The sequence below is a fragment of the Thunnus albacares genome, chromosome 12 (genome assembly GCF_914725855.1).
Source record: "Thunnus albacares chromosome 12, fThuAlb1.1, whole genome shotgun sequence".
NCBI classification, from domain to species: domain Eukaryota; kingdom Metazoa; phylum Chordata; class Actinopteri; order Scombriformes; family Scombridae; genus Thunnus; species Thunnus albacares.
In genome coordinates, this window is record NC_058117.1 from 7349219 (window position 1) to 7376338 (window position 27120).

The window sequence follows — 27120 nt, forward strand, 5'->3', positions numbered from 1 at the left end:
AGGGCGTAGGGTAAAAGTAATAATAATAAAAATAAATAAATAATATAAAAATAACGCAACAGAAAAGGTACGCAATAAAATCAGAATTCTTGGAGCATACTAACTGTATGCGTACATTTCTTATTGTTTGTAAGTTGGATAGACTCACTTTCTAAATTCAGACAAATTTGTAATGTACATCTTTCAGTTTGTTGGGGATAACAAATGTATATGGGAGAAGCCGTGTTGTTTCCCATTGAATGTTAGAAAAATGGGAATTACACACAAATTTCCTACGTGGAGTGATTTTCCTTTTGCTGTAGAATTTCTTATATGTTTGTTAGTACATTTGTGACTTTTAATATTTTCTCCTTTAATAAAGAAGGTAGGTTCCAATTCCTGTAACTCTTGCCTCACGGAGTGGAATATCATTAGCTGAAGGCTTCCACTAGGAATAGCAGTTATTTATTTATTTTATTTATTTATTTTTATTTGTTTGATTAGGGGGAAGTCGTTGGCGATGACGTCAGTGCAGGAAGGCGTTGCTCGTCGCTCTCGCTGGGAACTGACTAGAGGAAGGGAAAATGGCGGACCTCGAAGACGTTACGCTGGACGGGAGACCGCTCCAGTCCCTTCGTGTAGCGGATTTAAAAGCTGCTCTTGAGGAGAGAGGGCTATCGAAAAGCGGGCAGAAGAATGCTCTTATTAAAAGACTCAAAGGGGTGAGTTCCGCTGCAAAATATACGGGAGGGGGGGCCACTGTGGCTGCGAGCTAACGTTAACGATGAGACGGGCTGATGCTCTCTCGAGGGCCGACAACTGAGTAACGATATCGTTACTGCCGACCAGCGTAGGAGCGAGAGTTGTCGAGTTTAACGATCACTAATCACTTGAAAGTGTGCCTAATTGCACTACACTGTGTTTTAGTGGTGTTTTCGCCGTGCATTAATATACCAACCGCAGCAAGAGCGGGAGTTCAGTCAACTTAGTGTGTAATCTCGAAGTGTGTGTTTGTGTGATGTTGTCCTGTTAGCCCGTTAGCTCCCCTGGCTAATGCTGCGAGTTGAGCGGTGGCCTTTAGCGACTGGCTCGCTGCTGTTAACGTTACCGTTAACGGAAGTGTGCCCCAAGCACTGTTGATGTGCATGAGTTTAGCCGGGAGGTTAACGTTACACCAGTGAACTTAGTAGCTTGACAAGTTTTTATCCGCTAACGCTAACTCCAAATGTGAACACTGTGTACTTGAATAGACATATTACGCTGTGTTTCGGAGCCGTTTTGCTCAAATTTGCTCAAAATGTGTTGTAGGCCTGTGAGCTTCCAAAGGTGCTGTATGAGCCGGTTTGTTTACATTGCGGCAGGTAATCAACCTTATCTCGTCCGCCATGAAAGTTGGGACATTCTTTTCGTTTTCAGCGGTGTAGTCCGGTTAACATTTGTCCGCTGAATTGCGCCATGAAAATAGCAACGGGTGTTTACAATTGCTTTCCAGTGTTGACGAAAAAAAACACCCAATAATACATTGTTAGCTGAACTATGTGTGTATTTGTGTGTTCGAGTCAAAGGGAGAAAAAGACATATACTAAAGTGAATTATGTGAATTTCTATAGATATTTTTTGCTGCATTGGGGAGTGCTTGCCTTTAGAAAGCCTTTATTTCAGCACCTGCTTTGAAGAAAAAAGTTGATTAAAGGAGAAATTATAATCATCAATTAAAAACATTTAAATTTAAACATCAGTCTGGTTATACTGGAGCCGTAACACACATGCAAATGTAAAATACCAAATTGAACACCATATTTCTTTAACTGTATGTGTTTAACTACTCAAGACATTAATAATACATTATAAAGTCATATTATCATAGTTTAATAATAACGTGACAATAAGGTAAGAGTTACTATTGTTTATCTGCTTCCCAGCTTCAATCTTTCCTTGCTGTGAACCTTACTGTCTCTAACTCATGCACACGTCTTCTTGACAGTTCCACAGTCCCACTTTAATGTACAATTGTGAATACACAGTGTTGATCCGAACTTTCCAGTCTCTCTACCTGGGAGGATGGTCACAACTTTCTGGTCATCCAAAGCCAAAATAATAACAGAAAGTCAGGAGAGCCGTCTAGCCTCTGTTCCACTGGCTTCTCTAACCAAGAGTTGTTTTTTTTAATGTCTTTCTGAAAAGCTGAGACATGTTCCTGGGATAAAGCGCAGGTGTGCAGTTCTCAGTGGAGGACTGCATAATTGAAAAATACACTATATATGTGGCACTGATAAATTTAAAAAAATCAACCATAGTTTTCAAAACTTCCACACTTTTAATATTTTAAACTTCTCCATCCTGTATCACCACTAACTTGGTCTGTACAAGCTCATTTTGTGCAGCCACTATTAAAAACTACAGAACTGTAAAAACAATTCCATAATCTAACACACCAAATCCACTGCAAACATGTGGGTTACTGTATGGACACTTCAGTTTGATCGTGCATTGGTGAGGTAGCCTAAGTTAAGTGGCAAATGATACTGTAAATCAACTGTGTCTAAACACATACTGGTAATACAATACAACATGGCAAACAGCAGAAAGAAAAACTTGGTTAAAAAAACTGTGGAACAATTAAATATTACAGAATGACAGTTATAGGCTTAATAGTAGCTATTTATGGAGGTAATTTAATGTTAATTGGTGAAAGTCCCTGTTGGCTTTATAAAGTTTGAAAAGAGGCCTAATGGTACCTACTATGGTGCAGCTGAAGTACAGTAGTACTACTGTGGTGTACAATACCATACCTTAATTTACTATACTGCACCACATGTTAAGCATCATAAATGTAGGTCATATTGGTCCAAGATGGACAGTATACCATTATTAAACATTATAATTAAAAAAGTATTTTTGTTCATGGACATGCTGGGTGAAAGAATATGAGAAGCAGAGTGGGAGGGAGGCTGCATGGCTGACCGTGAAAGTGTTGAATTAAAAATCTGTAAAATTTAAATAGTTATGTTCAGCAGCTTTTGCTTGTTACCCTGCCCACATTATTTCCAGTCTGGTCTGCTTGTCACTACAGCTTGCGGGTTGCCTTGCCTATCTGCTTGACCCTCATGACTGTTCCCAACCATGTTTCTGGTTTGCTTGTGACCAGGGGAACTTTGTTGTATGTCATCCTGCTCTCTTTCTCAGCAGGTTTCCTGTCATTCTCTACTGTAAACTGTATGAAAACAGAATTCTCCAACTCTGAAATTATTATGAATGGGAGACAGTGATGCTGCATGATATTTGTCCCATCTATTTTGTGCCAGGGCAAACAGAGACTCATTATACTGTGTAAACTGTCATAATCAAAATGATTCATTAATACAGTACACAGTAACTAGGTTGTCATAAATAAGCCAGGTATACATTTACATTTAAAAGCACCAGTACCGATTCTAACAAATCTGGGAGAATGCCTAATGAAGTTCCATGTCTCAATAACAGGCTCTCATGCTGGAGAATCTGCAGAGGACCTCCACCGCTCACATTGGACTGCAGCCAAACTCTCAGGTAAGTTCTCAAAGATGCGTTTTATTTTCTTCCCATGCAATGATCTCTGAAGTATAAATGACACAATCTGCATCAGTACAGTTCCCGTACACTTCTACAAAAAGCACGTGAAAGTGGCCCTGAACGCTTGCAGCCTGTTTTCAAAAGTCTCTCTGTATTTAGATTGGTGAGGAAATGAGCCAGAACAGCTTTATCAAGCAATATCTGGCTAAGCAACAGGAGCTCCTGAGGCAGCGTCTGGAGAGAGAGGCTCGCGAGGCATATGAAACCAATGGTAAGTATAGGTAGAATCCTCCAGTGCAGCTAAGTGATTTACTGCACACATCTCTGTTCATGGCACAAAATGTTCTTTTTTTAAATTTTATTTACTTTCTGTAAACAGATCAAGAAGACCACACAGAAGTTAATAACAGCACCTCAGGTCCTCCTCAAGCCCAGGTCAGACATAATTTTCTTTTTCTTCCATATTGTTTATCAGTTACATTTTCTAATCTTTTTGTCTGGAGATTCTCCATGCTCTAAAAGATGTTGCACATTTGAAAGGACGCTGCTGGTAAGAATTGTGCCCGATCATTTTCATAGGACAAAAGTGGCATCATGCTGTGACAAAATAAGTTTCAGCTCCCTTTCTGTCCTCATCAGGATGTCGCACCAGTCTTGGCTGACCAGCACAAGCCCCCTGGCCCCTCTGGTGGAGAGGGACTGTATGGTGCAGCAAATGAGGGAGAGGGTAACGGGAACCAGGAGGCTAACATGTCTGGTCCTCCTGCTTCTGGCTCTGTGCCCTTGCGTGTTCAGGGTGGTGAGCACCGGCCAGAGAGGGGTGCTGCATCCAGCGATTTCGCGGCTGACAGCGACGATGATGATAGCGAGGATGGTGAAGAGGACGGCGATGATGAGGATTGGGACAGCAACGTTCGCAGAAGAAGTATCAGAGAGCCAGCCAGAGGGCCCACAACCAGGGAGAGGTCTGGAGCATCTTGTCAACCCCAGCAGCAACACATCCCTTCCCTTTTGTCTCCTCAACTCCGCCAGCCAACCCCTCCTCCCTCCCCACCTCCAGAGTTATCATTCCCCTTGCCTGACACCCCTAAACAGAGCCCCCCGAGTCCAGATGTAGCCCCAGCTAGGCGCTCATCCAGTTCCTCCAGCTCTGGTTCCTCCAGCAGTGGCAGCCGCAGTAGCAGCCCAGAGCCTCAGAGGAGTGGACACGCCGAGCGCAAGCCCGGGCCATTGACCCTTCTGGCACGTAAAATGGAGTCAGAAGGTGCTTTCTCTGGGGCAGGTTGGCATGGCGGCAATGGGGAAGGCGATAGGCAGGACAGCAGTTTGCCTTCAGCTACATTGTTTCCTGGCAGAGGGCCTCCAGAGGGTCTGGTATCTGCCATCACTCACACAGCCAACACTGCAGGCCATGTGGCATTTCCCATGATTCCAGGCACCAACCAGGGCGTCACAGGAGCAAATTCGGCCCGTGTTCAAGTACCTGTGAGTGTGCTCAAGGCCACTGCAACAGAGGAGAGGGACAGAGAGAGGGACTCTGAGATAGAAAGAGAAAAGGCCCTTGAGCTGGAAAGGCAAGAGAAGCAGAGGAAACTTGAGCAAGAACGAGCACTAGAGGTAGAGCGGGAAAGAGCTCTTGCACTGGAGAGAGAAAGAGCTCTGGAGCAAGAGAGATTTGAGCGACAGCAGGCCTTAGAGAGAGAGGAACGAGAAAAGGCTTTGCAGCTGGAGAGGGAACTTGCTCTAGAAAGAGAGAGGCAGGAGAGGGAACAAGCTTTGGCTAAAGAGAGGGAAGAGCGAGAGCAAGCCTTAGCAAGAGAGAGGGCTCTAGAGCTTGAGAGGCAGAAGGAACTCGAAAGACAGAGGGCCCTGGAGCAAGAACGTCTGCAGAGAGAAAGGGAGGAGAGAGAAAGGCGTGAGAGAGAAGAAATGGAGCTAGAAAGAGCTAAGGCTTTGGAGCGGGAACGAGAGGAGAGAGAAAAGGCTCTGGAGCAAGAGAGGTTAGAGAGAGAAAGAGCTTTGGAGGCTGAGAGAAAGGAGAAGGAGAGGATTGAAAGAGAAAAGGCTTTGGAGCAGGAAAGGTTGGAAAGGGAACGGTTAGAGAGGGAGAAAGCCTTGGAGCAAGAGAGAATAGAGAGGGAGAGAGCCTTGGAGCAAGAGAGAATAGAGAGGGAGAAAGCCTTGGAGCAAAAGAGAATAGAGAGGGAGAAAGCCATAGAACAAGAAAGACTAGAGAGAGAGAGAGTCTTGGAGCAAGAGAGACTAGAAAGAGAGAAAGCCTTGGAGAGAGAAAGAGAGAAAGCTCTAGAGCGAGAAAGAATCGAAAGAGAGAAAGCCTTAGAGCGAGAAAGAATTGAAAAAGAGAAAGCCTTAGAGCAAGAGAGAATAGAAAAAGAAAAAGCTCTAGAGCAAGAGAGGTTGGAGAGGGAGAGAGCCCAAGAGAAAGAGAGGTTAGAGCTTGAGAGGAAGGAAAAGGAGAGACTTGCGAGAGAGAAGGCATTGGAGCAAGAGAGGTTAGAGAGGGAAAAAGCCTTGCAACGGGAGAGGGAGGAAAAGGAGAAGGCGGAGAGAGAGGCAGCTCTGGAACAGGAGAGGAAGGAGAAGGAAAGAGCCGAAAAGGAGAGGAAAGAAAGGCTGGAGCGGGAGAGAGTTCTAGAGCAGCAAAAACTTGAGAGGGAGAGAGAAAGATTAGAGAGGGAGAAAGCCATGCAGAAGGAGAAGGAGGAGCAGGAGAGGGCCCTGGAACAGGAGAAAGAGAGAGCTAGGATGGCTGAAAAGGAGAGGGAGAGTCACCTCCCTCCATCCAAACGTGGCCGTGAGATTGGTCTCACCTCCCTGCCCACTCCTCCCCCCCTCTCCACAGGACCAGGTAGAAAGTCTTCGACAGAGGCAGGAGCGCAGGAAGACGCCCATGCTCCAATGTCCCAGAGTGAAGCCCAAGCAGCAGAAGCAGGTGCACCCATGTCATCAACACCTCTGTCGCCACAGTCATCATTCAAGAAGTTCCGGTTCTTAAGGGACTCAGCCCCAACTCAGCCCCAATCCTCTACTTCCATGGTCATCAAGCGGCCCCGTACCTTCTCTGATAGCCCCCAACCGCAGGCTTCACCCATCTCCTCTCTCACCAACGTCGGGGAACGGCAGCAGGAAGGACACCAGCCCTTCGCCGAACAGAAAGATAGTGCAAGACAGGAAGTTGCCGTCGCCGGGGCACAGGGTTCTGTTAGGAGCCAGTCTGAGGAGGAGACTGCTGTAAGTACCACACTGCGTCCCAAAGAAGAAGGGGCCACAAGCCTTGGAACGGAGAACAAAGACAAAGCTGGTTCAGTGGCGACGGAACAGGCTGCTAAGGAGTCCACCAAAAAAGCTAAAGATGTGGATGAAGGCAAGGGTCCTTCAAGCCCAGTGGATGCTGCACAGCGAAGGGGAAGAGATGCAAAGAAGGAAGAGAAACACAAGAGACAAAGATCATCCTCTAATGATTCCTCTTCCTCCGAATCGGACTCTGGGTCCTCATCATCTGGGTCCTCTGGCTCATCCTCATCTTCTCAAGAGAAAACCTGCTCCACTTCCAGAGGCAGAAAGGTACATAGTCTAAAAGTAAAATTTCTTTGTCTTTGACATATAGTGTCACATTTTGGAACCTTGTCATATTTTAAGGTTGTAAAGAGAATTACAATAGAAAATATTTTATTAGTTTTTTTACACTAATAAACAGAAAGAATGACTCGTTTTAATGCAAAGTGAAATAAAATCTATACAAATTCATTTAAATTAAGCATAAATAGACACAATTTCTCCCATTTAATCATCACTGTGTGTGGCTAACTGCTTTTGAAAATCTCATTATAAAAATTGTACGGGGATCACATGAGTGCAATCAAGGCATGACAAGTATTCCCCAGGACATTGCTTCCATTCATGCAGCTATTTCCAGCAGCTGGATGTATGCTGAATTTCCATACAGTTTGGATAATTGCATGGTAACTATTAGCAACCATGTTCAGTCTATGATGCAGACATACCCTGCGTGTTTTCCATGAAACAGGAACGTTTGGTTTGAAGGCATCGCAGTGTCTCAGCTACATTTCTTCACTCGTATAGACCTCTATGGCTGCAGTTTGAGTGTCACGGCAGGCAGCTTAACATAATATCGCCTTATTTATGTGCCTAAAGTCACTCTGTCACTCAAATGGCATTATCGCAGCAGTCGCCCCACTGCTTTCTGCTGTGTTCATTTGTTGCGATAAACTTATATTTGTGTGTAACAGTACATTCAGGCATATGGATACAAAGAGACAAACTGCCTCTTTGCTGTCCTGTTTTTGTAGTGGAACAAAGATGTTTGTGGTCCCAGCTTCGTTCAATGTACCATAAGCAGGTTCAGCAGTTGTGGGATGTAAAACTTTCTCTGCTACCAGGCTTGACCATGGGTGTATTTTTGCTTCTTTGTATATTTGCAGCTGGCCGCTGCTTGTGGATAAAACTTCAACCGACAATGAGTGGTGTAATTTCTTCTCTATCCATATGTCTGAACATGCCATATAGCTACTGTTGCTACTTAATGAACACTTCACAACCTGGCTTTTACTCCAGAGATTGATCTGTAGGTTGAGAGTGCTGGTGAGGTTCGCTGACATACCAGAAGTTGATTCTGTTGTTTAGATATTCTGCAAAAGATGGTTTGAAACTTGAAGCAGCTGTTTGTATATCTTTTGTTCAGTGCATAAAATGTTTCACTGCTTTCTCCCTTGTGCTTCTAGGAAGGGAAACCTGAAAGAGATTCCTCACCACAGCACAGGGTGACTGTAGAGGCTCAAGCTGAAGGTGTAAAGGAGACTCCAAAAGCCTCCACTTGCAAAAGAGAGATGTCTGTAGAGAAGAGTAACACAACTGCTGATGGAGCTAGTCGCACCGAGGTCAGTTGCTAATAATATACCTCCAGATGTTTTTGAGTATATGTTCAAACAAGACAACTACATCTTTAAAAAAATTCTTATATATTTTACCTAAAATCAAGAGTTCCACTACAGATGTACAAAATGATGGCTTTAGATCTGGCCTTTTTTGTCCCTTCAGTGGTGTTATATGAACTGCTTCACCAACATATATTTTCACATCTTATTCCCCTTGCTGCCCTTTTGAATCCCCAGAAACTGTTCACTGATGCACCAACCAGAGAAGAGACAAAAAGGAAGAGAAAGGACAGTGAAGAAGAGGAAGAAAAGAAGGACAAACAAAGGTCTGCTTTTAAATCTTATGTTTATGTGTCAGAATAACACACACAGGTGAATGTAGGCTTACAACTCCCAAGTGCGTGGGTTGTGAACAGGGTGTTTAGTAATGTTCAAACTCTATTGACATCTGCTGTTTAGTCAATAGTGCATTCTTTCATAGAGCATGAGCAGTGGCTATTTATTCCAGCTCAGCATGCGGGGTTCTACTTTTCATGTAATCTTCAAATGTTTAATTTCTTTATGTTTTTTAAACAGTTTCACCAAAGGTGGTTCAGTTTTCCCACTGTTTCACAGCCTCCCTGGGTCATCTGCATCACACTGATCAGTGTTGTTGGTGCCTTCTTCCTCAACAGAACATGTTTAAAGACCATATCTAACAAAATACAAACTTGGTTTTATCCTTTTTACTGGTGCAGTGCCCGTTCAAAACGTGCCTGTTCAGAACAGGCCAATTGCTTGGCCTCCAGCCACTTCAGTACAAAAATTAATACAGTTGATGTGAGGTGTGAATGAGTATATACACCAACAACATGAAAGAAACTATCACAATCTATTATACACAGATGTTATAAATAATGAGTACTCTAGTAGTAAATACATATTCTTTTCTCATTTCAAGTAGTCTAGAATAAGGGCTGCATTTAAAAATAAAATAATGTGCATCTTAAAATAAAGCGGATCGAGCATATTGGGCTCTTAGATTGTTCCTATTTTCTGTGCCTTCAGTTTGGATTTGAGTGGGTATATTTGCTCCACGTTTGCTCTGTGCTTTGTCTGTAGTGGCACTTCACAATTGCCATGGGCTCAGAGCGTATGAGACAAACTGGTTTTGAACTGCCCGTGGAAATTATTTCCTTCGTTTAATGCGCGCAACAACAGTCATTGTGTATTGGGCTCTGAGAGCTTCCAAAATGCAGGTGACCTACGCTCAACAATGTAACTGAACACCTCCTGTGTAGTCACTCGCTGCTGATCTGCTAAACATGCTGCTGACGCTATGCTTTCTGTCTAGACAGGGATCGCCGGTTTATTCAAAGTTTATTCATATTAAACATAAAATTGCACCAAATTCGACACTGCCCTCCCTTTGATCCCCAGCCATACACCTGCCAAATGTGGAATCGATCGGATGAACAGTTCAAGAGATCCGAGAAGGACATACATACAGACAGAGAGTCCTTCCTTTAGTAGACAGATGAGGAAAACATTTATACTATTTGTTTACAGTGTGACATCATGTGCAAAGGCAGTTCTGGATGGTTTGTTCAAATTTCACTTTCATAAAGGAGTGAGGGTTGTGCTCAGCTATTTTGGGCTAAGGGAACCATTTCATTTTGCTCTTAGATTTCAATACTCTCACCCATTAAATACAGTTGTCATTTCCATCTACACCTCCTGTTTTTATGTAGATAAGAAATCACAATGGAAATGTCTTGTCCCCCCCTTTTTTTTTTTTTTTTCTTTTTTTTTTTGAAGATGCAGCTTTAGAGCATTTGTGCCACTCACCTACATACTTCCACATCACCAGAAACATTAAAAAACATCACGATGTGCATGTGCAGAGAAAACAAATTAATTCATTAAAATGAATGGAGAGCAGCAAGTGTGTTTCTTGATGAGTTAAAGAACAGTTGTGGATACTCTGTATATGAAATATTTTGTTGTTTCAGTCTCTTTACAATATTCTTAGAACACTAGTTGATAGAAATTGTTTGGCATTTTCAGGGGAATTTTGTAACTTTTTCATGAAAACATAATCACTGAGTTTATGAAAGTAGTCATTCATGAGTGACTTAAGTTAAAAGATGATTGGCAAATTGCACCTTGTTGAACAGAAGCAGTTTCGTAGGCCAGTCAGTGCAATGCCAGAACAAGGTGACTGTTGTCCAAGTGATATAGTTGGAGATTAAAGGAAGTTTGCAGGTTGATTGATGTAATTTAAAGATGTGGTTTAAGAGCTTCAGTTAAGGAACAGGTGAAAGGTATATGCAGCCTTGCGATAAGTGAAAATTGCACAATTAGTGTCAGTGGCAGAGAGACAGAGTTGTAAAAACACTGGAGGCAACAAATATCGAGAGTATTATTATAAAGCAGATTCTGTGGTCTGTATGCTGTAAAATGTTGCTTTGTTTCCTCGCTTTAACACTACCATTACATCATATAATCCCCCTCCATTAGAGTCTAGCAGTCTGAATGCTTTGTGAATACAGTACAGCGGTGATAAAACGGTGTCACATGCCTGGTGTTGAATTTCCCATCAGGCGATTGATGAGACTGCCTTGAAGCCGGTGTGGCTGAGAAGATGCGGGTCCTTTTTTTAATACATGATCATTTTTTCATTCGTTGCAACATGGCCGTGCTTCGTCGATGGCTTTAGCTACCGATGCCGGTCTATGTTTTTTTTTTTTTTAATATACAGGGGCTCAGCTAAACAGCACACGAGGCTTTGTCCGTCGCAGATTGTGGTTGACAGCCGTGCGGACATGAATGCTTTCAGAGAAGAGTAGTCTGTGGTGAGAGGAAGGTATGAGGGAGGGAGGGAGGAGAGGTGGCTCGCTGCGACACTGTGTTTTTTTAGCAGCAGTCACAGTCTGTTGGCTGCGTTTTAACCGAGCACAGTTTGTCTTTGCTGTGAACTTCCCCCAAGTTAATTTAGGCGGAATGAGTGGACGTATTCACGTGCGCGCGCATGGGGGTGACATGAGACGTGTCAGGTATTGTGTAGCTGCCGCTGAGCGTTTGGTTCGGTCCGGACGGACGCAGCAGGTCTGAAGGAGGACTGCGGTGGCTCTCTCCTCCTCGGCTCACTTGTTTGACCCCCGTTGACAGAATTAACAACGCCTTTGTGAAATTGCAGAGGTGTATACGGCCGGCGCTCTTAATGTAGCATCACCTGGTTGCCGTTTATGTATCTCAGTGAGCACTTTCACCCGCAGAGATTTTTAATACGTTTTTTATGCTGCCTTGTGGTCATTTTAAAGAAATTTGTTGTCTATGGAAAATGATGCATACCGTTTTCTGTAAATCTTACATTGTAATGCAAAAGCTTTCACTAGTTTCATGAGATTTAAAGGAACAGCAGTGTTTTTTCAAGTTTAACCCGTTTACTACGAATTATGTGTACTTCACAGAACTGCCGATAATGTACAAAGCATATCATAGTGATTTTGATTTAAAATTAAATTTTGACCATTCCTAAATCTGAAATACAGAAAGTTTAATTTTAGGTTGTATTGACATATTTATATGTTTGGAAGTTAGACATTCCAGGTTTCATTGGTTCCATTAAAACATGTATTCTGTTACATTTGTGTACCTTTTTTATTATTTTTGTTGAGACCTACTGTCTCTAATTGCCTGTTTTCCATTTCTGTCTTAATGACAAATTTAGAAGGAGAACGTGTTTCCTCTTAATTTCATTCTATTGGTCTGCTCATCTGTTTCTTCTATTCCTGCTGATATGTATTTTTGACACTACACAGGCAGGTGATGGAGTCTGCCATGGCAGAGCCAGAGAAGCTTCCAGAGACCAGCGAGGAGGTAAGGCAGCTGAAGAACCGTGAATCATCTTGGTCCTCAAAGCTGTCTGTAGCTGAGGACTTAGATGGACGAACCCATGTGAGCTTTAATGCACATTATAGTGGAATCTCTTTAATTTGCACATAGTTTTTATTAACCTGGATACATTACACTGTAGGTCATTTGAGTATGTCTAATTTCTTTGTTGAAAATCTTTGCTTTACATTTTAAAAATATATTCCCGTTAGATGACTTAATGCCCTTTTCACAAGTGGTAGGATGTGTGTAGGTAGTTAGATTTTTTGATTTGGCTGTTTGTAAAACCTTTGTTGACACTGTCATAGGCAGAAACAGCAAGGGTATTTTCTCACTGTGGCTGATGTTTAAACCCCAAATGATTGCTTTGTTATAAAGGTGCTCATGCCTCTTCCATTGCCCCTATTGGTACCTGCATACTACCTCTGCCACTACTACTACTACTACTGCTACTGCTGCACCTGTTCCACTGTCCCCAAGAATCCAGAGTTGACCACAGATAAGCCCCCGAGGCTGCACTGCAGAGGGACACCCCTGGCAACAAAGGCTGCCTCATTTTCATGGATATGGCTGGCACAAGCTATTGATCGGACTAGATGATTCAAAGAAGGGGTTGGCTAGTCAGTGTGGCCCAACTCTCTTATCATGTTATCCACTAATCTGGCCATGCACCTTTAAAATCAGCATGCAGAAGAGATGCGCAAGGAAGTGTGTTCACATCAAGACAAGGCTGCTGCGAAACCTTCTCAACAACCGAGTGGTTTTCAGATTTTCATTCTGAGACATTTTTACCCCACAATAACTTGCAAAAAAGTGGGCATTATGGACATGTGTTGGTGAACTGTAACATTGTTGACAAAGGACATTTTGGATTTTGTTAATCTCTTGGAATGGGATTTCTCCAGCAAATACCCTTCTTGGATACTATGCGAGTTTTCAAATAACCCAAATCTTCTATCTGGACTGCAGTGGGCAAGTTTTTATTTGAACTGAAGAAGGACTTGCCATTTAGGTCCCTTTCAAGAACAGCCATCGCCAGAGATTTGCTACTTGTGACTCTCTATATGAACTTACTGCCCCTCAAACTCAACTGTGCGCACAGTGACTGTTGTCAACATTCATCATCTGGTCTCCAACTCATTGGACTCGTTTCTGTTTGTTGTTATAAGAGCCTGCCACAACTTTAAAAGGACTTTTGTCAGAACACCTGAGGATGACAGCTTTGGCCAAAAGCAATTTCAAGCCCCTACCCCAATGAACTATTGAACCCATCCTGCCAGCCAACCAGCTTTCAGATTTCCACCCAAACATCTCAGCCACCTTTGATTGGACCCTTGTTGCCTAGATACAGTACATGCAGTCGTGATTGGGCCATATCCAAACCAGTAAGGATCAGGTGGCAGTGGTACCAGGGAATAAGTAGACGTTTATTCACTGTTATATTTCATAGTTATTTTGAAAATGCTTAGTTTCCAGTCATTTTCTCTGTAGTCTTGCTGGGAGAAGCAGCATTTAAAAAAAAATGTGCATCTTATTTGTGGCCGCATCAGTTTAATCAAAATTATTGAACTGAACATCTGTTTTATAATCTTTGTTGACTTTCACATCTGTGAAACTAACTTGACTTGATATGTCTTTTTAGAGACAAAGTTTTAAAACAACAAAATTTCATCTCTGGAATTTAAACTGCAGTATTTTCATCTGCTGACTGCAACTACAATATACGCTTCAGCACAAATTATAATCTATAGGAATCTATAGGTGTAGATTATTAACTAATTATGAATGACACACAGTTAACTACCAGTATAATACACAAAATCAACACAGCTTGGTGCAATCAGTAGCGTTGAATTTGAGAAAGATGTTGCACAGCAGTTTCTATCATTCACTCTCAGTCCCTACTTGTCCCACTTCCTGTTATTGTTCCACCTTCCCTCCAGCCAGTCCTTGATGACCATTTGTCTCAAGCCACATTGTCTGCTTTTCACCTCTCCCATGTATCTTGGGTTGTTTTTATCTTCTTGTGTTTCAGACACCTAAGGCCTTCTCAGCTCGTAAGATCTCTCTCAGCAGTGAGTACCCCTTCCTGACTTACTCTCCCTTTTACCAACATTCATAACACTTCATTAGTTTTGGTTTTGTGCCTTTTTCCATTTCATTATTGTAGCTTTTTAAAATGATGTATAAGCGATTAAATATTATTATTAAATAATGTGGATCGCTTGATTGTAGATCTGTATTTTAATAGTATATGGCCAAAAGACTGTTGTGTGCATGTACCCTTGTACATGAATATGCCATGTGCCTGTGGATTCAGTGATTTTTTTTTCGTTGTTGTTGTTATCTCACCAGGCAGCAAATTGTCCCCAGGCACTGGCAGTGCAGAGGGCGAGCAGGACTCCGGGGCCGCGGCCGGTCGCAAGAGGAGGTGGGGCTCCAGCACAGCGGTCACTGCCAAGAAACCTTCCATCAGCATCACCACAGATTCACTCAAGGTATTTGCACCATAGCTATACTAATGTTACATTTTGGTTGCTGTGAATTCCCATGTGGATGCATAGATGCACTGTGAGACACTTGCACAGCCTCTGTCTTCTGTGTTGAATGTAGCAAGCTCATATCCATCCTGTGTTTTTTGTCCTCAGTCTCTGATCCCAGACATCCGGCCCTGTATAGGCCAAGAGGCAGTAGTGGACCTGCACCCAGAGGAGGCTGTCCTCTCCGGGGCTGAGGATGAAGAGAGGGAGCGCTCTGACCAGGACCTTCAGATTCGACGCACTGTCACACAGGTTGATCTACAGCTCTCATTGTTTTTCAGTGAATGACAGGAACTGTCTTTACTTCAGGAAAGTCTGAGTTTATCTCTCCTTCTGTTGAAGGTGGTGCACTCGGAGAGCCAAGAGAATGGACAGAAAGAGGCGAAGAGGAGCAGATGTGAGGAGATGGAGGAGGATGACCTACAGGGAGATGGAGAAAGGACAGGCGTCCATGAAGAAAAGATGGATACCTCCTTTCCTGCAGCCATGGAAACCCAGTCACCATCACATACCAGCCATGATGTAGAAATCAACACTGGTAATAGATCCAACTTGAGTTTTTGCTAGTTTTTCCAGGACAAAATTGACAAAAGCTGCTTAGAGAACACTAATGAAAGTTCAGGTCAGGTGTGTCTACATTGGAAGTACTGTGTTTGTAATGGAGATACTGTGTTTACTATTCTTCTTTCCTTATCCTAGTGACCGCCAGCGACACCCTCATTCGTCGCTCCATCAGCCAGCAGAAAACAGGTGTTTCCATCACTATCGATGATCCTGTGCGCACGGCCCGACAGCCTTCTCCTCCACGTGGCAAAGTCTCCAACATTGTTCACGTCTGCAACCTGGTGAGGAGACGCTTTCCTGCTCTGCTTTATACCGTTTACTGGCAATGGGCTTGGGCTGATTATCAGTTCATACTGCACAGTGCAGCATGGATGGAAAACATAACTTAAGAAATGCTGCCAGTGGTGAGACCACTGTTTTGTTTTTTTTTGTGGAGCTATTTACATGCATGTGTTGCCCTGATGAGACAAGGCATCATGTTTCTTACTGGCTGTTTCTTGTCTTGAGCCACCTTTTAAACTGATCCAGCCTCTTGGATTGGTGTTCAAGGCAGCTCAAATTTTATGTAGCCTCTCAGATGTTACAGCCAGGCTTCTTTTTATAGAAACTAAATGGCCTCTTTACAGGAACAAAGCATATTTTACCCTTTGTAAAGTATCAGGCTGTTGTTTTATCTCTTTACTGTTATCAACAAATCCCATGGAAAGAATCAAACAGCCATTCATGTATCCTAACTTTTAAGTTGCCACAGTGTTATAGCTTACGCCTCTTCTCCATAGAATTCCATTGTCATGCAGAAACTAACACGACGACATAAGAAAGTTACACAGTTTGCATTGAGTAACATATTCTGTCAGTACAATGCACATAATAGTGTTGCATGGTATACTGATACTAGAAATGTATTGCAATACCCTGCCATTAAAAACAGTACTATACCGAATTTATCAGTACTGGTACTTTAAGAATGACAGTGTTTTAATAAGAGCTATATTTGCTATGAGTTGCGTTGATGTGCGGCAGCGGGGCAGTGTGCGTGTGCAGCGCTCTGCTTCCACTCCCTGCAGGCTTAGTTGGCGTGCCAATGTTTTGTTTTGTTTTTTCTCATATGCACGCTGCAATTTTCATGGTGACAGAACGAGAGGCACGACTGCTGGTACTAGTGCTCTTGCCGACTGTCCACGGCTTGCCGACAAAGCAGACAAACGGAGCGAAAATGGCATTATGTCGATTAGATAACCGACGGTCAGGGCAAGCCCACGGACACCACAAAGCCCGTCTATAAAAGATGTTGTTGACTGAAGCTGCGCTCACGTGTCACATCCAGACTGAATATATTATTCCATTACTATTCCTGATTTTTTTAGGTTTTTGCCATGGTATCATTTCAGTCTCGGTATCGAGATATTTAGGCAGATATTGTATCAAAGTCATAATTTTTGGTATCATGACAATACTGGCACGTAAACCAGTGTAGCTTATTCTTCCTTGCAGTATAAAGACATAGTCACTTCCCCAAGCATACACAGTGATATCTGCCCGACATGGAGCCACGCAGAGATTAAGAATGTAATCGCAGAACTGATTCAGAATAAATAACACTGCCTGTGTTCATTGTGATGGAGGCCCAGTGCAACAAAGTGGCTCTTGTGTGACACAGAGGCATATGCTATGTATGTCATGCTTTGGCTCGAGACAACAGTGGTTGTGGTGTCTTCTGGGGATATGTTGTTAATAAAGATTTTAAGTGATTCCAGGATTATTCTGGAAATGCACTCCACTAACAGTGAAGTTCAGAATTGATTTTTCCCAGATCTCCTCTGAGGACCTCACTGTATCTTTCTGGAACAAACTGTTAAGATCAGGCTAAACAACTCGGTCACCTTCCTAAAAAAATCTGTTTAGAAATATTTCATATTTGTAGTCTTTCTTTTAATTGAACCAAGCTCAATGTGCAGTCTTTTATTTTTGTTAAATTATTACCTTTTTGTAATATTTTGTTTAGGTGAGGCCGTTCACTCTGGGGCAGCTGAAGGAATTGCTCAGCAGAACTGGTACCCTGGTGGAGGACGGCTTCTGGATTGACAAAATCAAGTCTCACTGCTACGTCACTGTGAGTTATAACCGGATTGCTTCTGGCCTGGGGAAGATTCTTTTCTGTCTCGTGGAGTTAATTTCTTCTCTCTGTGTTTAGTACTCGAGCTCAGAGGAAGCCGTCACCACACGGGCAGCTCTTCACGGAGTGAAATGGCCTCAGAGCAACCCAAAAGTCCTTAGCGTAGACTTCTGCCAGCAGGATGAAGTAAGACCTTTTAAGTTTTCAGTCTGTTTTTGTCTCTTATGCCCACAATCCTCTGCCATCTGTAGTCTGAGCATGTCTCTGCTTTGTAGCTGGACTTCCACAAAGGCTTGGGTGCAGCCGACAGACCTGGAGCAGAGGAACAGGGGCCTGGCTCCGGCCGCGGTCGAGCATCGGGCCTGCCCTCCCTCCTCCCTGAGCGAGACCAGTGGGCAGAGCGCGAGCGTGAAATGGAGCGCAGGGAGAGGGCCCGAGCAGAGCGGGAGTGGGATCGCGACAAGGTCAGAGAGTTTGGGAAACCCGGAGAAGAGAAAGAGGGAGGTCCCCGGAGGTCGCGCTCCAGAGAGAGACGACGCAAGGAGAGGGGGAAGAGTAAGGAGAAGAAGACCGAAAAGAAGGGTGAGAGATGCAGACATGAGATCAGACTGTATTTGCATTAGATGAAATAGACCTTTTTTTAATACTGTGTCTTTTTCTGGCAGAGAAAACAGCTGAAGACCCCCCTGCAAAGTTGCTTGATGACCTGTTTCGAAAAACCAAAGCAGCTCCTTGCATATACTGGCTTCCACTTACAGAGGAGCAGGTGAGAAACAAATCTCTTTCGTTTCTACTTTTTGTTTGTTTTCTCTCCAGTTTAAAGTACAAGACCTGGATATCTAATTCAAGTCTTGCTCTGTGCATTTTCATCATTTTAGTTTGTTCAGCGGGAAGCTGCCAGAGCAGAACGGATGAAGGAGCGTGAGAAACGGAGGAAGGAGCAAGAGGAGGAGGAGGAGGAGAAAAAAAGGGAAGAAGAACGCAAGGAGAGGATGAAAGCCAGCGGCGGCACCACGGGAGACCGGAGTGAGGGTGAGAAAGACAAGGACAGAGACAGAGAGAGGGACAGAGACAGAGACCGAGGTAGAGACAGGGACAGGGAGAAGGAGAGGGAAAGGGAAAGGGAGAGGGAGAACGACAAACGCAGGGACAGCTACCGTAGGCCGGGAGGCAGCAGGGCAGGTGGGGGCAGACGCTCGCGCAGCCGCAGCGACCCGCGAGAAAGGCGACGTTAACGACCAATCAGCCGATGGAACTGTCCTAGAGACCACCCTCTTCCATTTGCCTTTCACTACATGTACTTTGTTACAACTAAGACCCAACAGAGGACCAACCGATGTCGTCACCATCTCTCAAATTGTCACCTCAAAGCACATCTACACCTACACACAGTCATGCTTAAAGGGGACCATGATTTTTTGCAGTGTTGTTTCCCAGAGTGCTGTACGTCTCGCTCCTGTCGAGGTTTGATATATTTTCTTTATACGTTTGCATCTCTTTTTCTTTGGTTTTCGTCTTGACGGCATAGGAGTATGGCACGCTGGGTAATTTGAATTATTTCTCCCGATGTTCCCCATTTGCCCCAAAGTGTAGGTGCCAATTACGATTTGCAATCAGTTGTCGTCGCCATCTCTGCAATTTGGATGAGGAATCCTTTTGTTGCTGCATGTAGTCCAAGGCTCTCTTTGCCAGTCCTGCCTAAAGAGAAAAACTCATCCCTCTGTGCAGAGGCTTGCGTAAATCTGAAAATATTGGAATTGATGTGTTTGGCATTTTGTACAGACATATAAGATTACTAAAAACCCAAGTCTTTAAATGAGGCAGCTCTGGGGTATTTTTGGACAGGTGTGGAATAACTACTAAGGCAATGCAGTGTTCCTCTCTCCCGCCGTTTAGTTAAGAGATGAGACGATTTTCTGTGGGAGAGAATCTACATCTGCCACACCTGACACAACTTATGATTATGTCCTTACCATTGATTCTCTTCTTCCTCCCTCCATTTCCTCCTCTTCCTCCAGTGCTCTTACCCTGTAGTGTCATTACAGGCCCAAGAGGGGAGGCTGCATTATGAGTTTTCTCACAATGGTTTTAATATTGTTTTTTAATCGTTATTTTATCATTTTAGTACAAAGGTTTGTTTTTGTTTTTGTTTTTTTTTTTTTAATTTTCTTCTTTGAGTACGCCTATCAGTGGTGAATGTACAAATAATAAAAATTGAAGTTTGAAATTATTGTGATGTTTTCTTTCCATTCTCTCTGCTGATGGGGTTTGTAGTGTAATTTCTCTACTGCGATATGAATATTGATAATGAGAAAAGTTTGCTTGATTATTAGCCATTTTCCAAGCAAAGTAGCTCAAGTTCTTCAAGCTAAGCACACACTTTACAAGACAAAACTGCAGTTACACTTAAAATCCACAAGGTGTCAGTCACAGCACACATGCCTGGCTCAGTCATGACATTTGACACAAGGAGAATTACTTCAGGCAGCCAAGTTAAACAAAGAAAATGAAATAATATTTGAGTTAGCACATACTAACAACTTTTTCAATCTCTATTCTGGAAAAAAATGTCCCTTTCCCACATGTTCCCACGGTGCCATGTTGATGTGATGACAAGTGGCGTTTTCTTTTGTTCCAGACTCATCCTAATATTGTGGTTTCCCCCAAACTAGGAGTGTTAACCCTTTTTACCATCTCTGTGTATCCCACCCTTCCCTTCTTTGTCTGTTGTAAATCATGTATTTGCCCTCTTCCTTCCTCAGTTCCCTTGTTCCATCTCCCTGCTCTTGACGTTCATCCTGCAGAGCTCAGCAGTGCTCCTATGTAATTACAGCCCTATGGTCGCTGAGCATAACATTTTTCTGCCCTGATGCAACTCTGTGTGTCTGGACTCTGCGAGGACCAGTGAATCCTTCACCCTGGCATCTCCCTGGCAGGCCGAGAACAGATTTCTAAGTGGGGCAGCCTGGTTGGAATGAGAACACTAGATTTCGTCTTTCATCTCTAATGATTGTTTATCAGGCATACAGATGGTACCTCTTTCACAGGAGAGACGTGTGTGTGTGTGTGTGTCAGAGAGTCTGTGTGTTGGTTTAATGATGTCTTGGCCAAATGAAAAGAAGAAATGATTTCTTTTGACATGGAGGAGAGAGTGTGTTCATACAAAAAGCAGGACTGGGGTGAAAGAAAGTGGCAGTATAATGACGCTATCAATAAAACTACAATATGGCAATGTATTTTCACAAAGAAAATGAAGAAGAAAAAGATGGGACTTAAGTTCTTAAAGGCCCACTGCAGCTTACACCCAAGCACACCATAAATGGTGGATGGACAAACATACTATTTTGTTGTTAGGGGGGGTTGAAAATATGTCATTTGTTTGTTAGACTAAAGGGGGAGAATGGGGTCATTAAAATAAAAATAAGTCTCTCTAAAGAGACTTTCACATAAACCTTTTCCATTCATTTAATTATTTTTTGGCTACTTGCAGCAGTTAAATCTGTAAATACAACATTAACAAGCATCACCTTATAGAGTTTTAATGGAGAATTGTTAGCAAACAGTTGTATAGTTGCACATCCAACAGAATCGGAGCAACATTGGCATTTATTTTGTGTGTTTCTGTCCACCCAAATGTAAGGCCAGTATTCACTCTCTTTTAGCTCTGTTTTGGTCTCCACCATCCCGTAAGAAAACTATTTGGCTCTCAAGTTGCTAAATGCTCCAGTAGCTCACAAGCACAAGCTAGTCACTAACTTTGTCTGCTGTTTGGTGCTGGACACGTAGCTTAGAGTAAGTTTATCAGTGTTTTTTTTTTTTTCTTTTCTTTTTTCTCAAACCAGCTGCCTGCTGCAGCTGTGAACAACATCAATGAGAGCCCTGAGAGTGAGCATTCAAGTTGCTGTAAAACCAAAATACTGAGCCAAAAGAAGCTAAAATGCTGCATAGAGCTGAGGGGAGCTGCAGAGTGTTGATAATTCTTGTGGGGTTTGTCACAACAAACGACATTATGCGTAGTTATTTGATCTGTTTATGTAAAAGAATTGATCAGTGCAGCTTTAAGAGGAAAGGTCAGGGATCATCAAAAACATTCAACCTCAGTGCCCACGAATATTCGCAGCAAATGTTTTGGAAATCTGGATTGAAGTTTTTAGTTAACTGCTGGACAAATCAGATTTTGACCTGACATTGGTGGGCAGTCGTCCCCTTGATGAACAGTATAGGAAGTCTTTTCCACTAACAGGAAGTAACCAAACCTAACACCATCTCCTCAAAGCAGCAACGCCTGAACAGTCTATCCACAGAAAACTGTCCCCACCAAACAGAATCACTTTACCTCATCCAACTGCAGGCACCACCAAGAACATTTTTAGTTTGCTGATGCCACATTGTGAGTACTGAAGTCTAAAAAATTCAACATGCAAAAACTGCCTACTGCGGCTTTAACCCTGGATGAGGAGAGTTCTCTGAGTTCAGCTCAAGACCAGGAAGCACAGTCAGAGAAAGCTGGACCTGCCCAGACGTGGTAAAGAAAAGATCCCAATGGACGGCACTGCGTCCACAGATGCAGAAACGACTCAAAACAATGTTTCCTCAGTTGTGGGTCTTTTACAGAACCATTAGTGACAGCTGCAGAGGACCACAGCAGACCACCTGTGTCTGTTGTAGAGCTTGGGTCAATGGTAAGGGCCAGTCAGCTGAGCAAGGCCACTCATTATGATGAGTGGGCTGTTAAAACAACATGTTTTCGCTCTGTAAGCAACCCCCCCCCACTCGTCCGCCTTCTCTTCTCCTCCCTTACTCTCAGCCCTCCCCTCTTCAATATAACCACAGGTCTTTGTGTCCAGCACTGTTAGGAACTCGGCATAGAGGCCCACTAAGCTCCACTTTCAAAGGCAACCTCTGATGTGGCCTTTCTGATCTCTGCACGTCTCGCTGACTTTCCTCCTACTCTCTGACTTTTTCTTGCTCTGTCTGTATCGTACTTACCACATGGTTGCTCTCTCTCTCTCTCTCTCTCTCTCTCTCTCTCTCTTTCAGATATGCATGCTTGCTCTTATAGATTTCCTTTCAATTTCGACTGAGGGGAAAGCCGGCCCGTGTCATGAAAACATATGTGAGGAGAGTTCAGAGACGTGAAGACAGACAGCGATATCTTGACAGTCAGTCTTACCACTCCTTAGACTTCCCTTGATATACACACCCTTCCCCCTCCTCTTCCAGTCCCCCCCCCCCCCCCCCCCCCCTCTTTGTGATGACATGTATGTGCCTATGGAAACCAGATGTGGCTTGTTGTGATGGAAGAGCCGCTGAGAGAAAGAGCAAAAGCAAGCAAGAGTTTGTATGATAGTTCATTACCAGACTGCAGGAGATGTGGGGAGCGTGAGGAGGAAGAATGAGGAGTTTTGCGCTCTCGAGAGTTCAGACAGTGACTGAATATAGATATATTTCCACTATCCTGACCAGGCCCTGAGCGAAGCAGGGGGGTTTCCTTGCGGATAGGGCTAGGTCAGGGTGAGTGGAGCTGGAGCAGCGTCGGGAAGGAGAGCCTGAATCAGCATCTCCCATGTAGGAGGTGTTTTCCTGCAGGGCTTGGGAAACTGTGCCATATGAGACAGGGGTTTTTAAAAAAAAAAAAAAAGGCAAGCTTAAGAGGCTGAAATGGTGATTGTTCAACTTCCTTGCACCTGTATTTTTTTCACCCACACAATACCTCCCTCTAACATTTAAGAGACTGCTCCCACTGCACCACACCCGACTCAAAGTGCAGACATTGTGTTAAAGGGTAACAAAAGCACATAGCTTTACACTCTGATAGCTTTAAGCAGATTCAGCGCCGAGGGGCTAAAGACTGGCAAAAGTGCATGGCTAAGAAAACAAATATCACCAACCATGAAACAGAAGGGAAAACTGAGAATGGGACACAAAAAATATGTTTAACTAATGGGGGAAAGTTATTTTCCATGCATAGCTTCATGTGTAGCTAAATGGAATAATAAGATGCGGGCATAACGGAAAAAAGTATTAGCTATTGATCCCTCTCTTCCACTGACAGTGTATACCTCAAATGAACCCTGTGTGTGTGTGTAAATTACAGTAGCTCAACTATTTCTCTCTGCAATCTTTCAGAGAGTGAAATACGTTTGGGTAAAGGTCAACAGATTTTTTTATCTTTAAAGCTATGAACAAGAAAGTAGTTGAATAGAGTGCAGACCTCCACTGGACTCTTAGAGACCTTTTTCACAGCAGATGTTTTGTCATGTCATAGCAGGAGAAGCACCGGTGTGATTAATCTTAACCCAATAATGGCTACATTCCAATTATGTTAGTCAAATTCCAAGACCATGTTGGCTTACTGGTAGGGTTTACTGGGACACATAAAAAGAATGGAGTCATCATTAATGTTATAAGTTACACCTGTGCTTTTCCTGCTTTGGAAAATCTTTTTTAATTGATTTTTTTAAATTAACCCAACATACACTACTTTTTTATTGATTTCGTTATTACATTAGATTTAGTTAAGTTTTTCCTGTAAAAAATGTCGACCCATGAATGTGACCGGTTGAACGTGCCTGAGAAAAAGAGTTGAAAGAATTTCAAAACTATTTGTGCTCGTCAGTTTCTCAGGACAGAGTATGTGGGTTTTCCATATCAGTGGAAAACTACATTGCATCCAAGCTGGAGTACACAGATTTTATTGCTGAGTTTGATGGAAAGAAAGCAAAGAAAGTGACTTTCACACCATTCTTTCACTGTATGGTGAGTCCATCTCATTTGGGATGCAATATTCCTACCTTTTGTATAGTGCTACCACCAAGCATGGGCTATGAGTTATGTTTTGTCAGTGTTATGACTATAGGGTTGTCATAATGCTGCATGAACTGTGTATAGTACTTTTTTAGCTGCTGTATAGGGCTGTACAAAATGTTTGGGTTATCCCTTTTTATTATTGTGTATTATGAAGAACTTCAAACTGCATTTTTTTGAAACTGTCCTGCATCATGAACTAGTTTGTTGTATTTGGCTCCGTGTGTGCACGCATGTCAAAGACCTTACAGCCCGGCTCTTGAGTTAGTCATTCTTTTCACTGTCAACACTATATTAGGTCAACTAGAAATTTGCCATGACATCTATTTGGTGAGGTTTTTGAGTTTAAGGTTAGGTCAAATTATTTGAGTTATAGGTATTCACATGGTCTGTAGTGTGTTTGAATATTTAAATGCTCTATGTCACTTCAAATTTCCACTAAGCTCATGCGTGTACATTTTTAAAAAGTTATCACAGCTGCATGTGGAGACTACATCATTTTTAACTGAAGGCCTGCATTACAAACTGGGGGCGTTAGTTTGAGAGAAACCTATCAAATTGCATTATGGTAAGTGTAGGATCCTCTGCTGCATCAATTGTGACTATTCTTTTTTTTTTTTTTTAAAAACTGTCTCGCACAAGTTTCCCAACTGTTGAAGTGCAATGCTAAACTGCTGGACAACTTTAAATAGTCACAAGTCAAACCCCCCCCCCACCCCCTCAGATTAGCGCCAGCATGCAAAGAAAAATTTCATGTCAGTCTTTCCCAGTTGTTCTGGAAACATTTAGGTCACAAAGAAACAAAAGGCAGCCACATCACCTCTGCTGTTTAGTGGAGGAGGTAAACACTATGCCTGAAGCTCATGCTCTTTACGTCCTATCTGTGCATTTAGTGTTTGCTTGTGTGAGAGTAAGAGGCAGAGGACACAGAAGATGGCAAAAGCCTCTTTTCCTGTTTGTTGTATTAGTGCTTGGTGCAGGATGTGGCAGGAGTCTTTAACCGATGCAAATGAAAACCATGTGTAACCTATATAGCCACTCACCAGTTCCCTTAAGAAATACCTCTTTCCATCATCCCACATGCTTGTTACCAGGCAGAGTGCAACACTAGCCCTTTTCTGTTCATCAGTCACTCTCATTTAATTAGAAAGTTATTTAGTGTTCTCTCTGAGGTTGGTCCCACAATTACTGTATGATGTTCCGGTAGACTATTATGAGGCACAATAGACCAGAGCAGGACTTCCCCTATTGGGAAGTTTCCATTCATCAGCCTGCAGGCTAAATACATGCCAACAGGCACAGGAAATGTCCAGCGCAGAGAAAGACAGAAACATAAAAGGAGCTTGCTGATGACGTTTGTTGAGTACAGTTGAATCGAGACAGAGAGATGACATATTGAGATTAGTCAAGGAGATGTGAGGCACACTTATGTTTGCGATACACAGTAGAACAGATTGTGTAAAAAGAAGCAGCAGTGGAATCAGGGCTGGAAATCAACTTTTCGTTTATCTGGGTGAAATGTGAGAGGAAAAGAGGAGTGGTAATGGCTGGAGGAGACCGGGGCCATTGTGGTGTGGTCTTTTGTTGGGCTTTGTGAAAAAAAGAAGTGAGTCATTTCACAGACAGTGAAGAAAAGCTCTCCGGTTACACAGCGAGAAGAGAAAAGAGACGGCGGGGAAGAATTATGCTGAGGCGATTCTTTTCTTCACTCTGCAGAATCAGCTGTGGAACAGAAAACATCCCAATAGTGACCCAGTGCTAAATGTCTGACTTGTGTGTGGGTCACAGTGATGATGAGTTGAGCAAGGAAAACACGCTTGATCTGCAAAAACACATGATTCTTGCCTCACGTATAAGTTGTTGTGGCCTCGATTAAACAGATCCAAGCCCACTCCCATCCCCTACCCCCCCATTGCTGTATCCTGCTGTGCGTCTGGCCCTCATGATGCAGTTGGAATTCCAGATGTTGCTCATGGAATTCTGCTCCATCTCTGGCCTCCAAATGTGACTTAACCCTCCTCACTCCGCCTCCCCCCCACCCCCCCCACAAAAAGCCTCGTGACTGCTCTCCCCACCCCCAGCTCTTCAAAACACTGCAGCGAAGTGGAGACAAATGGGCGCCCTAAATCTTTTCAGCACAATAGGAAAATACCTCATCATTTTAATTGCATAAAACCCCATTGCTGTAATCATAACATATCATGGATTCGCTGACCCCCACCCACTCTCTTTCTCTCTTACTCAAGTCATCTTTACAGTAAGTCTGATGTCTGTATGGCAGTTGTTCATTAGTGGGATCATTAAGGAGGAGGGAGACGCCTAAGCTCACTGTTTGAGCTTTTATTGGCTCATGGTGGAAGGGTGGGCACACATACACCGTGTATAATTCTCAAATAAAGGCATTTATAGCTGTGCAAAACATGCATGACAGCACACACACACACACACACACGCCTTTATTGCTCCACTTGTGAGGACCTGCATTGACCAGATTTACTGACTGAGCCCATGATGAAATCTTACATTTCTTCACTGTTTCTCTAATCCAACCTTTATCCCTCTAAGAAAAGGCGATGTCCTCACTTTGGATGATTTTTCTCCTCACCCTGCTCTACTGGAGGATCTCTGGTCCTTGTAAGTATGGAAATACTCAAGCACACACACACACATACTCCTTAACCGTAGTATAACTGAGATATGTTTTCCTGCTGTGCAGCAACGGGTTGACACAATCGTCTTCATCCCTGTTTCTACTTAAGCTTTGGATCCA

At 43.1% G+C, this 27120-nt stretch overlaps 1 protein-coding gene across 2 annotated transcripts; it reads left to right on the forward strand.

Moving 5' to 3' along the window:
• Positions 1–528: 528 nt before the first annotated feature.
• acin1a (apoptotic chromatin condensation inducer 1a) lies at positions 529–19239 on the forward strand. Of its 2 annotated transcripts, none has more exons than XM_044367898.1 (18): positions 529–701; positions 3463–3528; positions 3691–3802; positions 3911–3966; positions 4171–7116; positions 8295–8450; positions 8685–8773; positions 12251–12308; positions 14359–14398; positions 14679–14821; positions 14972–15115; positions 15206–15401; positions 15563–15708; positions 17433–17540; positions 17622–17729; positions 17819–18125; positions 18209–18309; positions 18422–19239. In XM_044367898.1, exons 1-18 carry the CDS (start codon positions 564–566, stop codon positions 18776–18778), a joined length of 5271 nt encoding a protein of 1756 aa, XP_044223833.1. In that variant the 5' UTR covers positions 529–563; the 3' UTR covers positions 18779–19239. The 2 variants fall into 2 exon arrangements, with proteins under 2 accessions (XP_044223833.1, XP_044223834.1); XM_044367899.1 differs by having other exon boundaries at positions 14697–14821.
• The last annotated feature ends 7881 nt before the right edge of the window (positions 19240–27120 follow it).